The 14,125-nt window shown below is 40.8% G+C and overlaps 2 protein-coding genes across 5 annotated transcripts in view; both read left to right on the forward strand.

The window, feature by feature from the left end:
• The window catches only part of LOC106569043 (high affinity 3',5'-cyclic-AMP phosphodiesterase 7A), a 52,932-nt gene extending 46,309 nt beyond the window's left edge, over window positions 1-6,623 (forward strand). For all 4 annotated transcript variants that reach the window (XM_014139990.3, XM_014139991.3, XM_014139992.3 and 1 more), the window contains exons 10-13: window positions 3,842-3,986; window positions 4,222-4,318; window positions 4,448-4,528; window positions 4,841-6,623. In XM_014139990.3, coding sequence (XP_013995465.3) covers window positions 3,842-3,986; window positions 4,222-4,318; window positions 4,448-4,528; window positions 4,841-5,067 — 550 coding nt within the window. In that variant the 3' untranslated portion in view covers window positions 5,068-6,623. The remainder of the gene's footprint in view (window positions 1-3,841; window positions 3,987-4,221; window positions 4,319-4,447; window positions 4,529-4,840) is intronic.
• A 192-nt stretch (window positions 6,624-6,815) lies between these two features.
• On the forward strand, window positions 6,816-13,628 carry LOC106569044 (armadillo repeat-containing protein 1). Its single transcript, XM_045694081.2, has 6 exons — window positions 6,816-7,371; window positions 7,917-8,104; window positions 8,341-8,429; window positions 9,054-9,121; window positions 9,459-9,575; window positions 11,107-13,628. The coding sequence occupies exons 2-5, from the start codon at window positions 7,943-7,945 to the stop codon at window positions 9,476-9,478; spliced, it is 339 nt and encodes a 112-aa protein (XP_045550037.2). The 5' UTR covers window positions 6,816-7,371; window positions 7,917-7,942; the 3' UTR covers window positions 9,479-9,575; window positions 11,107-13,628.
• Window positions 13,629-14,125: the final 497 nt, after the last annotated feature.

Consider the following 14,125-nt stretch of genomic DNA (forward strand, 5'->3'; position numbering starts at 1 on the left):
TGAAATAAATCATTCTCTAAACTATTATTCTGACATTTCACATTCTTAAAACGAAGTGGTGATCCTAAGACAGGGACTTCTTACTAGGATTAAATATCAGGAATTGTGAAAAACTGAGTTTTTAAATGTATTTGGCTAAGGTGTATGTAAACTTCCGACTTCAACTGTATTTTCATCAATGTGTCAAGAGATGTAGTATTAAAAAACTTGAGTGTCTCCCTTGATTCTGGGTCCTGGCAGTGTTGTGCAGACTCAGGACAACTGAGCTTTGGAGAAATACGTAGATTTAAAGAGGAGTCCGTAATTTGCCTTCTAATGATCATGATCTTTTCTTCAAAGAAGTAAATGAATTGATCACTGCTGAAGTGAAAGCCATCCTCTCTTGGGGAATGCTGCTTTTTAGTAAGCTTTGTGACAGTATCAAAAATACGTTTTGGATTGTTCTTATTTTCCTCAATTAAGTTGGAAAAATTGGATGATCGAGCAGCAGTGAGGGCTCTTCGATACTGGACGGTACTGTCATTCCGAGCTAGTTTCTTATGACAAATGTTTTAGGGGTGCGACTGCATCTAGGGTATTATGCAAGGTTAAACATCCTTGGGTAGGTGGAGGGAGTCTGGAAGGGCATCTAGTATTCTTTGGGTTGTCCAAGAACTTATAGCACGGCTTTTGATGACCCTTGGTTGGGGTCTGAGCAGATTATTTGTTGCGATTGCAAACGTAACAAAATGGTGGTCCGATAGTCCAGGATTATGAGGAAAAACATTAAGATCCACAATATTTATTCCACGGGACAAAACTAGGTGTGGCAGTGAGTAGGTCGGAGACATGTTGGACAAAACCCACTGAGTCGATGATGGCTCCAAAAGCCTTTTGGAGTGGGTCTGTGGACTTTTCCATGTGAATATTAAAGTCAATGTGAATATTATCTGCCATGACTACAAGATCTGATAGGAATTCAGGGAACTCAGTGAGGAACGCTGTATACGACCTAGGAGGCCTGTAAACAGTACCTATAAAAAGTGATTGAGTAGGCTGCATAGATTTAATGACTAGAAGCTCAAAAGACGAAAACGCAGTCGTTTTTTGTAAATAGTTTTTTGTAAATTGAAATTTGCTATCGTAAATGTTAGCAACACCTCCGCCTTTGCGGGATGCGCCGGGGATATGGTCACCAGTGTAACCAGGAGGAGAGGCCTCATTTAACACAGTAAACTCATCAGGCTTAAGCCATGTTTCAGTCAGGCCAATCACATCAAGATTACGATCAGTGATTAGTTCTTTGACTATAACTGCCTTGAAAGTGAAGGGTCTAACATTAAGTAGCCCTATTTTGAGATGTGAGATATCACAATCTCTTTCAATAATGACAGGAATGGAGGGGGTCTTTATTCCAGTGAGATTGCTAAGGCGAACACCGCCATGTTTAGTTTTGCCCAACCTAAATAGAGGCAGAGCCACGGTCTCAATGGGGATAGCTGAGCTGACTACACTGACTGTGCTAGTGGCAGATTCCACTAAGCTGACAGGCTGGCTAACAGCCTGCTGCTTGGCCTGCACCCTATCTCATTAATTCAACTAACAGACACATTTCAACATCAACTGTTCAGAGGAGGCTGCTTGAATCAGGCCTTCATGGTAGAATTTCTGCAAAGAAACCACTACTAAAGGACACCAATAAAAAGAAGAGACTTGCTTTGGCCAAGAAACATGAGCAATGGACATTGAACCTGTCATCCAGGCAAAGGGACGCTACTTTGAAGAGTAAAATATAAAATATATTTTGATTTGTTGAATACTTTTTTGTGTTCTTTCATAGTTTTGATGTCTTCACTATTATTCTACAATGTAGAAAATAGGAAAAATAAAGAAAAATCATTGAATGAGTAGGTGTGTCCAAACTTTTGACTGGTACTGTATGTGTACGTGACCAATAAAATGGCATTTTATTTATTTGGGATTTTGTCCCATTCTTCTCTGCAGATCCTCTCAAGGTTTGTCAGGTTAAATGGGGAACGTTGCTGCAGAGCAATTTTCAGGTCTCTCCAGAGATGTTCCGTCGTGTTCAAGTCCGGGCTCTGGCTGGGCCACTCAAGGACATTCCGAGACTTGTCCCAAAGCCACTCCTGCAATGTCTTGGCTGTGTGCTTAGGGTTGTTGTCCTGTTGGAAGGTGAACCTTTGCTCCGATCTCAGGTCCTGAGCGCTCTGGAGCAGGTTTTCATCAATGATCTCTCTGTACTTTGCTCTGTTCATCTTTCCCTCGATCCTGACTAGTCTCCCAGTCCCTGCTGCTGAAAAACATCCCCACAGAATGATGCTGACACCACCATGCTTCACCGTAGGGATGGTGCCAGGTTTCCTCCAGACATGACGCTTGGTAATTCAAGCCAAGGAGTTCAATCTTGGTTTCATCAGACCAGAGAATATTGTTTCTCATGGTCTGAGAGTCTTTAGGTGCCTTTTGGCAAACTCCAAGCGGGCTGTCATGTGCTTTTTACTGAGGAGTGGCTTCTATCTGGTCACTCTACCATAAAGGCCTGATTGGTGGAGTGCTGCAGAGATGGTTATCCTTCTGGAAGGTTCTCCCATCTCCACAGAGGAACTCCAGAGCTCTGTCAGAGTGACCATCAGGTTCTTGGTCACCTCCCTGACCAAGGCCCTTCTCCCCCGATTGCTCAGTTTGGCCGGGCGGCCAGCTCTAGGAAGAGTATTGGTGTTTCTGAACTTCTTCCATTTAAGAATGATGGAGGCCACTTCGTTCTTGGGGACCCACAGTCCTGTCTCTGAGGTCTACGGACAATTCTTTCGACCTCATGGCTTGGTTTTTGCTCTGACATGCACTGTCAACTGTGGGACCTTATCTAGACAGCTGTGTGCCTTTCCAAAGTATTTCTAATCAATTGAATTTACCACAGGTGGACTCCAAGTTGTAGAAACATCTCAAGGATGATCAATGGAAACAGGATGCATCTGAGCTCAATTTTGAGTGTCATAGCAAAGGGTCTGAATACTTATGTAAAAGATGTTTCTGTTTTTATTTTTAATACATTTGCAAACATTTCTAAAAACCTGTTTTCGCTTTGTCATTATGGGGTATTGTGTGTAGATTTTTATTACATTTAATACATTTTAGAATAAGGCTGTAACGTAACAAAATGTGTAAAAAGTCAATGGGTCTGAATACTTTCCGAAAACACTATATATTGCACCTATAGGAGAGATGTTTTGTTACTGGAGACAGAGAATGACAGGACATCCTGTGACTCTGAATTGTGTTTCCTCTAATCTGGGGTTTTGTTGCATGCCATGAAAACATTTTGATTGGATTAGGATCTTTATGTGATGTGGTTGATTTTTGTTTTATCAGATCCATGTGATTACTGCTAGCATAGACTTATTGTTGTGTTCGGTACTTCTTGCAGCAGTTCATTTGCCACAACTTGGTAGAAAAATATGAATAGGTTTAAGCCCTTGAAGTTTTTCATCATGTTTTCTTTAACTTTATTAAATGTATTTTATCTAGTGAGCTATATTAGTGAAGAGCTAGGGTTCTTTCCAAAGTATAATTTCATCCATTCATTAGGCATAAGCCTTGTTGGCTGTCAGATCTAGTGTATATTTAACTACATCTACATCCACTAAGACATTTAGTTGATGAAATACTAACTATGGAGTCCCCAGATTTAGCTAATTTAAATGTATCTTCAGACTTCGGTGTAATCACCCATTGCCATTGGAACATTGCAGTAAAAAAAAGGCATTACCTTTATGTTTATGAAAATGACTCTGTTTCATTAGTATGTGCTAATGAATATTGATTGGATGCTGTTGTCATTTAGATTGAACATGGAGGAGCGGCTTGGATCCCTGATTCTGGCCACGGACATCAGCAGGCAGAATAACTATCTGTCAGAGTTCAGGGCACACTTGGACAAGAGAGATCTCTGCCTCACTAATGGAGGACATCGGCACTTTATCCTTCAGGTGAGCAATGTGTACCAAATAACAAAAAGAGCATTAATGACTGACTGTATTATCCATCACCCTTTTCCACTGTTGTGGCATTAAGAGATCATCTCAGAGGCAATGAAGTGTTGCTAAAAGTGAATCGTCCATGTGGTTGAGGCTGATGGAGGAAAGGGAGAGAGCGAGACAGACTGAGCGATATGTTGTCCTTTTCCTGAGTCTCCGCTCTGTTTTCCCCATTGACCCTGTAAAGATAGCTCTGAAGTGTGCGGACATCTGCAACCCCTGCCGACCGTGGAAACTCAGCAAACTGTGGAGCGAGAAAGTGACCGAGGAGTTCTTCCACCAAGGTACTATATCATGAAACCCTGTACTGGGCTAATCCCCTTTATTATTAATCCAGGTGTTTATTAAGAGTGCACCCAAGTGTGACAGTATGGTTTATATAATGAGTATTAACCAATCCTTCTTTTCATCAGGTGACATTGAGAGGAAACATCATCTTGAAGTAACCCCATTCTGTGACAGGCAATCCAACTCAGTTGCCAATATACAGATTGGTAAAGTTACCCCGCTTAATCTAAGTCCGCTATAAGCATATGATTAATTTAGATTTTATTATGATTTGGTGTCCTGTCCAGGGGGTGTACGTCCAGCTGCCTCACGCTACAGAAACAATAGATCCTATTGTCCTCTGGGCCATTCTGGTTCGGACAAGGCTACTTACTGTACTTGTAATGATTTAAAATGTGTCCTACTTAATATTTGTACATTTGCTTGTGGTTGGGTTTTTCTCCTCCTGACTTTAGCAGCATTGTGTGATGTATTAGTCAGAACTTGCTCTGAATGAGAGATGTCTCCTTCCCCTGCAGGCTTTATGACGTACGTGGTGGAGCCTCTGTTTGTGGAATGGTCACGCTTCTCCGACACACGGCTGTCCCAGACCATGATGGGCCACCTGAGCCTAAACAAGCAAGGCTGGAAGGAGGGTAGGGACAAGCAGGAGGCTAGCACTAGTATGGCCTCAGAGGAACAGAGGACTTCTGCTGCCAAGGACTCAAACTCCAAAGAATTACCTCAGGGAAGTAAACGGTCATGACTCGCCAAGAGAGTGAAGCGTCAGGAAGCGAAGAAAATCTCCACACCGGACAAAAACTACATTACCCATCACTCCCTGCACCACAGCACCTCAGCCACATGCTCCCCATCTAGGTTAACCACTGTTTTTGTTTTTCACATAATTTAACTTAATTTATTGAATTTGGACCCTTTACTTTAACAACATAGAGCAATACATAGATACCTCATGTTGCTTCTGCTGTATTTCGTTTTTTATTTCATATTTTATTTATTTTTACCGTAGTTCTGCTCTGACATCACTAATTTGACATGCCACCCTTTGAATAGAGGAGACCTGAAGGGAATTATTTAAAAAAGACCCTTCTGATTAAAGTGCCATCTGCAAACAATTGTTTTAATGTTTTTAAAGTGAGGTTCATGTTGAATGATTGAGACAAGCTTCTGTGGGTTTCTCTATTACAGACTTAGTAATACTTCCTCGTACAATAAATAATGTGAAAAGCCCACTTCACTGCTGCCTCTTTAAAAGCATCTACTTTGTGTTGTATTTTACAAATTAAACATTGGTTCTGTAAAAAAAGTACATACTGTATGTGAATAACAGCTCACATGAAATAGTTGTCCTGTACATACTGAACAAACATCTGATTGCAGATCAACACACCAAATGCCCTGAAACGACTGTTTTGGTCCATTTGTTGCTACTTGCACTGTGAATTATAACATGTCTTATGACCCAAGACTCAGTCAGCTCAGAGACTAATTGTGTGAAAAAAGTATATTGGATGTGGTATGAAATCAATTTCTTTCTTTACCTGTATGGTGTTGGGGATTTAACTATAGTCTGATGTTTTGTTAGGGGGGAAAGGGGGCATGCGTGTGGCCTTAACCATAGAAATAGAATCTATATTCTATTTCTATGACCTTAACATTCTTTCAACACTTGAATAACCACTCTTCCATATTAGTAACGGATGACCAGAGTTAAGTGTGTTGAAGGTATAAACAGCATGACTACTTATTAAGAGAAATTGGGAGGTCTGCCTCTGGTAGAGCTGCGCCATGACATACAATGTTATTTTAGAGAGTTGAAGCCCTTTCTAGAATGCAAACAGGCAACATTTAAGACTGGCAACGGATGCCTTTAAGCTATGCACAAAACTAAGTGACCAAACCAGTTGTTTTTTAATAAGGTGGATCATGTATTCTTGTTTGCCTCTGATGTGGAAGGAAATTACTAGGCATTAGTAGATTGGTCAGTGACTCAGTCAACATACAACATTCCATATTTAATTTATTTTTGTTATTTCATTCTATACACAAGGCACGATCGTGTCTCTGGTTGGACGTTCAGTACATTGAATGAAAACCGGTGCTTTTCATTATGGCAACAAAAAAAATATGTATTTTCTGGTAACTGAAAGACTGTTTGATATAACTGTTTACCATTTTGATGTAAGTCGTTTTTGGCTAGAAACTTGCGCGGCAAACTATTTTGTGAAAAGCTTTGCCAAATTGATATTTTGATACTTGCCATTTGCAGTTACATTTTCATTAAAACAACTTGTCACACGTGCTTGCTTTCTTTTCCTCTCTTTTCAGCAGTCTCAGTCGTTCTTTACAGTTTTACAAATAATGTTCTATTCTCTGTGGTGTTTTGCAAATTCGAGAAAGGATTTATTTAATGTTTTATTAAAGATGCTGGGGCGTATTCATTAGGCCAATTCTGTTACAAAACGTTTCCTAAACTAACGGAAGGAAACGGGGAGGGACCTAGACATAATTAAATGTTAGTAATTTAATAGGATATATATGGTACCTACCAGAATTTGTCCAAAATAAACTCGTTATAGTTGAGAACGTTTTGCAACTGTTTGGACTAATGATTACATCACAGATAACTAAGTTTTCTCTTTGATCTGTGTTTTGTTTAAAAATATCGCGTTGTAGAGGTGACATTAATACAGATCTAGGATCAGTGCATTGAGGATCCGTGTTACAATATTAACCGTAAAACTGATCTTAAATCAGCATACCGAGGCATCATCTGACCAGGTCTAAGAACAATGCAGCAGAATGGCTTGTGAAGTGGGCATGTCACCCTCAACGTCCAATCGGAGGCGTTTATATTGCAGAGTGGCCGCTTGGAACAGTCCTGTCCAGTTTGTCGGTAACCGAATAGCACATTTTGTAATGCAGAATAACAGAAAATAAAAGCGTCTGGGTACATTTGTGCTATTTTTACCTGTTGGATTTTGTTCATGCTGTCTTTCTTGGACGCTGTGTGCACATTGTGCAGGTCTGAAGAGGCATTTATTTGAAGGTAAACGGCTGTGTTGCTAGCTTATGTTAGTTAACTAGCGAGGTTGTGTCCAATGTGTCATGAGTTGAGCCATTGTTTTGCTAAATACTTTTGTATTTGCCCGCCAAACATAATTGTGTATCTATATTTCAAACTTGGCAGCTAACATAAAAAGTATTCAGTTAATAACTTTAACTAGAGCGAACACATTCACCCAATCCCACCAGTATAGAGTTAGCTTATTTACTACGTTAGCTAGTTAACTATCATCCACGTTGGCTCGAGCATAAAAACGAACTCACATATTCTCCTACTGACAAACACGTCAGCTATATAGGTAATTAAGTAAAAACCTAGTTATCTATATCTACTAAACACATGTTATATTGGAGCACAGAATGTTGCCCTGCGGGATGTAATTTAACTATCTAACGTTAGCTACATACTGTGTTTACAGTATAGTATTGAACTTACTAATGAGCTAGCTAATACATTTAATAGCAAAAGTTGCTGACTTGTTTCTGAATGTCAGTCCCTCCATATCTTCTCTCTCTCTGTCGATTCAGTCTGGTATGGGTCTGTAAGAGGCATCATGAGTAGGGAGCCAGACGCTTTGGCTGTGGTGAACCAGTTGAGGGATCTTGCTGCAGATCCTATGAACAGAAGAGCTATTGTTCAAGACCAAGGTTGCTTACCGGGACTCATCCTTTTTCTGGACCATCCCAATCCCCAGGTTGTCTACTCAGCACTCCTGGTAAGCCCCCTTGTAGTGGATGCATTGCATTCTATAAGTCAATGCACCTGGTTACTGAAGTGACTGGGCTGCTTTGAAGTCTGTGTACTAGCTACTTACACCCAACAACAAATAAATGGTGGTTGGGTGTCTTATCGTAATCTTAATTCAAATACCATGCTCCTTAACCTTGTATGTGGGAATGTCATTTTGCTGTGGGTGAATGTATTCTCTTGTGTTTCTTGTATCCCCTTCAGGCTGTGCGCTACCTTGCAGAATGTCAAAACAGGGAGAAAATGAAGGGAGAGCTGGGGATGATGTTAAGTCTTCAGAATGTCATGCAAAAGTGAGTATTTGACCCTTGCGAAAGCCCAGATCATGATTGTGTAGTCTCACTCATCTTGTCTGTTGATATCTTTGTCAAATAGAAAATATTTGGTATTCTTTGCAACTGTTCTTTTTCCCTGTGAGACCCAAGGTTGCAAAAATCCAACAGGTCCTAAACTCATGTCAAACACTACATAGCTCATCTTCTTAGACCCAGTTGGGTTGCTACCATGTTGTCATGTGGTGTTGCTACCATGCTGTGTTGTCATGTGTTGCTGCCACGCTATGTTGTCGTCTTAGGTCTCTCTTTATGTAGTGTTGTGGTGTCACTCTTGTCGTGATGTGTGTTTTGTCCTAAAAATATATATATTTTTAATCCCGACCCCACAGGAGGCCTTTTGCTTTTTGGTAGGCCGTCATTATAAATAAGAATTTGTTCTTCACTGAATAGCCTAGTTAAGTAAAGATTAAATACAAAGTAGGTAGAGAAACATTCTGAGGCAGAGCTAGAAGGTATTTTTGTAAGTGCTGCAAAACTGTATTTGTAATTTTACTTGGGTCTCACAATTAAGAGCCTGTACATTAATACTGTGTTGAGACTAAAGATTTGAGTCATCTAAAATCTATCTTTTCCCCCCCTTAGGACAACCACCCCAGGAGAGACTAAGCTGCTGGCCTCAGAAATCTATGAACTCCTCCAGGCTTCTAATGGTGAGGATGCAGACAAGCCAGAGGAGGGGCCCTCTTGCAGACGCAAGGCCCAGTTCTTCCTGGGCTCCACCAACAAGCGGGCCAAAACAGTGGTCCTCCACATACATGGCTTGGATGACTGAGTGCCCCCATACTGACCAATAAGGAGACGGAACACTGTCATGTTAGCTCCAGTAACATCTTTACTAAGATAAAACCGGATATGTTACACAGAGCATTATGGGTTCTGTAATACATCATGCGTCAATAAGTAGCTATTAGCTCAGGTGACAGTTCTTGTAGTCCACTATAAGAGGTAAAGTGAGTTTATACAGTTATTCCCATTAATCTCCTCCAGAGCCGGAGGAGCCTTTGTGAAGAGTCCTTGTTGAAGATCCGAGGCGTCATCAGCTTTACATTCCAGATGGGCGTTAAGAGGTGCATTGTCAGAATCCGCTCAGACCTGAAGGCAGAGGTGAGTCGCATCCTGTCTGTCCTATTAGCCAACAGCATGCTCTAGGGAGGCAATGGAGGCCAGAGGCGAGTCTGTCTAATCCCGGCAACCCATAACCAAAATCTCACAGCTACTCTATTAGGTTCTGGGGGGAGAGGTATGAAGGCACATCACTGCATTCTGTATCAGAAAGTAGGCTCATCCTCCTTGAAGCCATGTAGATCGATGCATTGCACTCTTTTTGTTTATAAAGCCCTTCTGCATGAACTTCTGCCGTACCTTACTTCATTGTTAACTTATAGACGTACGAGATACCAGAACCGGTCTCAGTGATGGCTAACTCTGGAGATCCCTTCGAACTCCACTGAGTTAGTTAAATCTGCGTTTAGGCTCTCTAAAATTGGATGAGTTGGTGCTTCTAGGGCAATTCAACAAGACTGATGGAGGACCTTTTTACAGAAGAATGTTTGTTTTCTATGATTGGGTTTTGCTTTTAGTGTATTAATGTATATATTGATGTGCACAGGGTATATAGATGTTTTGATATGTATACAGGGCTCATCTGAGAAAGAGTCCTTGGTCTCAGCATGACTCCCTGTCGAAATAAAGGTTCAATAAAAAATACATAAACCTAGAGTGAGTGGCAGAATCAGAATGGATCCCCTTTGGTAGGTCAACCCAACTCTCTCTGCAAGTCTTGGGCAGGTGTCTGGGCCAAAAGTCCCCTTCTCGAAGATGCCAGGTGTAGGTTCACACCCGTAAAGTCTTGATTTGTCCAAATAACCAGCAGTTGCTCCTCGTTAAACGCCTGTCCATGAGCACCCTCAGCGTGGTCGGAAACCTGACACATCCAGTTTTCAGGGGAAATGAAAGAGAGCCTGTGATGCGCCTTCTGCTTTTGGACATTAACCAGTATTTCTGCGTTAATAAGGCGACACTCCATCTTAACTCCTCCACATTTACTGGATTGGTTGAACAGTGCAGAAGAGAACCTCCCCCGACAGTTATTTTTCTCTCGCCAGGACCAGTAAGAAGTCAACTTTGCTGATGCGTTTCTTTTACGCCTGCTTCGTTAGATTAGTCCACGAGAGATTAAGGTGGCAGACAACCTGCTGTCCTGTTAGAACATTCTGGAGAGGGGATGGAGGAGGGAATCATGGCTGATGTGTTGTTGGTGTTAATTTAGTAGGCTCTGGGTTCTGCCATCGCCTCAACCGAAGTAATGAAAGCTCAACAGGTGGTCAGGGGAAAGGATGGAGAAGAGGTTTTGTATTTCTGAATTAACGTCCAGTGTTTTGTTTCTGTTGTCATAACAACAGCCTTAGATGAATCACTGTTTTATATACTTTGTTGCAATTGATTTCCCCGAGAAGGTCTGTTTTGGTCTACAAATATTATTAAGAAATTATCTTATCTCAAGGATAAAGCTTACAGAAAGGAGTTGTATCTAATTCGACTCTAAATTCAAATACCATGCTCCTTGACCTTGTATGCAGGAATGTCATCTACCTTATGGTGCACATTGAATTGAACACTTCCTTTTGCTGTTCAGGTAATCATCCCATTCCCGGAGGATGGTTCGGTAGCGGTGGAGCAGAATGTGGATCTTCCAGAGGAGGAGAGCCCGTCCCAGGAGCCAGACAAGGCTGTGACCTGCGTGGGCACAGGGCAGGATGGAGCAGGCTGGCTAGGCACTGCAGCTAACTTCCTGTCCCGCCCGTTCTACTGGTGACACTCCCAGACCACCCACACCTGTTCAGATACAGAATCAGCCAAAGAGCTGGACTGCCAAAGGCCATGTGTAACAACAAACTATTCCAATGTGTACAGTACACACATGCACCCACAATCCCACACCCACCTTGCACTATACAGAATCACCAAGCCATTAAGAGAGAGGACTGGCTTCTGGAATGGACTCTTATTTCTTATCTTTAGGGTTCTGATTCAGAGCTAGACTATTCTTTCTGCACATGTAAATGTTTTGGAAACCAAATTGTCTTGTGAGGAGCATTATTGTGGCAGCATTAGGACTTGATCCATCAGAAAGGGTCCAAACTTTGCCACAAAATTAATTTCCTGTAGTTGGAGCACTTTAAGGATCTGAAAGCGTGTTTGCAATAAGTGTCTTTTCTCTGACTTTTTAGACCAAGAACTGACCCATCCTCCCCTTTTTTGGCAATGGGTGTTCCAGAATATGCAGTAATCAACGTGTGTTCAGTTATCGTGCTTTTCGTTTCATTCTGTTTACATGGAGACCCTTGTGACTGACTGTCAGCTTTAGTTCTAAAATGTATTCTGCCTGTAAGGCTCCCTCCTTTGATATATTCCAAAGGTTACTGATGTAGACACTGGATAAACTCCAATCTAGGTACTCTTCAATTCCAATGCCTACAGAAATCATTAATGGAATCTGTCGTGAGATATGAGAAATGTTTACAGGACTGGGTGGCTGGTTGGAGACGGTTTCCTCTCCAGAAACAGCATGGAGATTTTACACAGTCTGAACACTGTGGTGTCATGCATTATTAGCTTGTTTTATGTTAAGTATTACTCATTCAAAGGACAATATTAGAATATCTTTCCTAAGGAAGTGCATTGTTCCTCTATCAAGGACAGCCTCTGCCATTTCCCCAATGTCTTGCATGATTTAACACAGTTAAAAATAATACAAGGCTAAACGTAATCTCTCGTGGACAGACTACATAAATGGTTAAGCATCTGACCAAATTACGTGAGATTTAAGTTCTTGTTTAACCAAGATTAGGCTAAGCCTAACATTAATAATCTCTGAATATATGTTGATGGAAACAAACATTGTTAGATTTCATTGGAGATGGATTGGCCAGCAGTGTCCATAAACCTGTGGTTAAAGGGAGCTGAAGTGGGTGCTGCCTTTGTTTAGGGTTATCTGTAAGTTTAGAATTCTGAATATTTTGGCTGGTTCAGTCAATATAGTGGATCAATTGCCCAGCCTCTGAAATAGCTATGCTATCAGCGCATGTTAGTGTATGCATGGGAAATGTTTGTGCTGAGCTTATTACTGTTCAAAGTAAATCTCAGCATAAGAAGTATTCAGTTTGGACCACCTATTTTACAGGTAACAACCTCTCAGTGGGAGAACTTTCAGAAGAGGTTATCTTTTGAAAGTGTTTCTTGAAAGTCAATATCTGTCTGTGGAGGGGAAAAAAATCCTTGTATAGAATTGTCAAGAAATGTCCTGTTGTCCACTCATGTATTTGTGTTGTTTTGTCCTATAAAGACTCCCATCTCGTACAATCACACCTGACCGGATTGTGTTCATCATGCCAGGGCAGCATGCATCTTATTTGCGAATACTGTATAGTTCACACTCATCAATACTGTGGATTGGTTGCCAATGAAGTCATTCAAAAAGAAATATGTAAATATCTTTGTCTTGTCATTGACATGCTTTTTGTTCAGAAACCATTATTAGGTCAACTATCATGATTTAAGTCAGCCTTTTGTTTGTCAGCTTTATTTGACTCAGGTGACATTTCTTATCACATAATCCACAGACTAATCACTTATGTATTTTAAATTAAATATTTCCTTTCCCTCCTGACTATTAAAGTGCAATTCCACCACTTTTCAACCTCATTTTCATTATCTCCAGCACAATACCAGTGTCTACCGGCAATAAAATACCCTCCCTCTGGCTAGAAACTCATTGCAGATTTTGAAAATCACTTTTTTTTTAAACTTTTTATCCTACACTGATGTCACAAAGAAGCATTTTATAGGACCTTGTCTTTTTAACCACAGATAATAGAAACACTGTTTTCAGATGGTTTGGTGCTGGAGATAATGAATGAGGTTGAAAAGTGAATTGCTCTTTAACATTACAACCTATTTATGCTTGAGTTGTGTTTCTTTCCACCAATACAGAATGAACACCTATCGCACAGGAATGTTATGTACAGTATGTGTATTCATCACAGGTATGTTTGCTGCCTGTCAGTTTGTCTGTAGTGTTGTGGGCCATTGTGTTTTTGATGCGAGTTATGATTCCTAAGCGTTACCTCAAATATTAAAAATCAATATTATATGAAATATGTAATTGTTCATTTTATTGACACTGATGGGATAGGGTACTGCCTCAAATGGAGGACATGACAGTTTTTTCAACATAATAAACGATGAAAGATGTTGACCATGTTTGGTTTCCATGAATGAAATGTCCCTTTTACTGACAACTGATGTCCTTCTCTGAGAAGTGTCTATCACTTTCATTTAGTGTCAATGTTCTGTATAGTAGATAACTAATGCCCTTATCAGTATCGAAAGAGTCAAACCAACTGACTTGGCTTCCCTCTAATGTACTGTACAGTATGATTCACTTGTGATTGCATTCCCTTAAAAGTGGAAAGAAACAATGTTGGTCCAATGGGACATTACTAAAGGGCCTTGTCTTAGAGCTTCTTCCCAAAATGCATGTTCTTCTTGCTATTACTTTGGACCCAATAGGCTTGGCAAATGTCCAACCTCCCACATTTGAAACTAGTGGGGCCCTGGAGAGGAGAACAGAATTGAGGATTATGCTATTGTCT

Source organism: Salmo salar, chromosome 14 (genome assembly GCF_965601325.2).
Source record: "Salmo salar chromosome 14, fSalSal1, whole genome shotgun sequence".
NCBI classification, from domain to species: domain Eukaryota; kingdom Metazoa; phylum Chordata; class Actinopteri; order Salmoniformes; family Salmonidae; genus Salmo; species Salmo salar.

Bases quoted from the DNA above. Each gene is read 5' to 3' on its own strand.
- LOC106569044 (XM_045694081.2), top strand. From the start codon at position 7,943: ATGAGTAGGGAGCCAGACGCTTTGGCTGTGGTGAACCAGTTGAGGGAT. The intron at 8,430-9,053 runs GTGAGTATTTGA...TCCCCCCCTTAG, and splicing joins CTTCAGAATGTCATGCAAAA to GACAACCACCCCAGGAGAGA. The intron at 9,122-9,458 runs GTGAGGATGCAG...AATCTCCTCCAG, and splicing joins ACTCCTCCAGGCTTCTAATG to AGCCGGAGGAGCCTTTGTGA.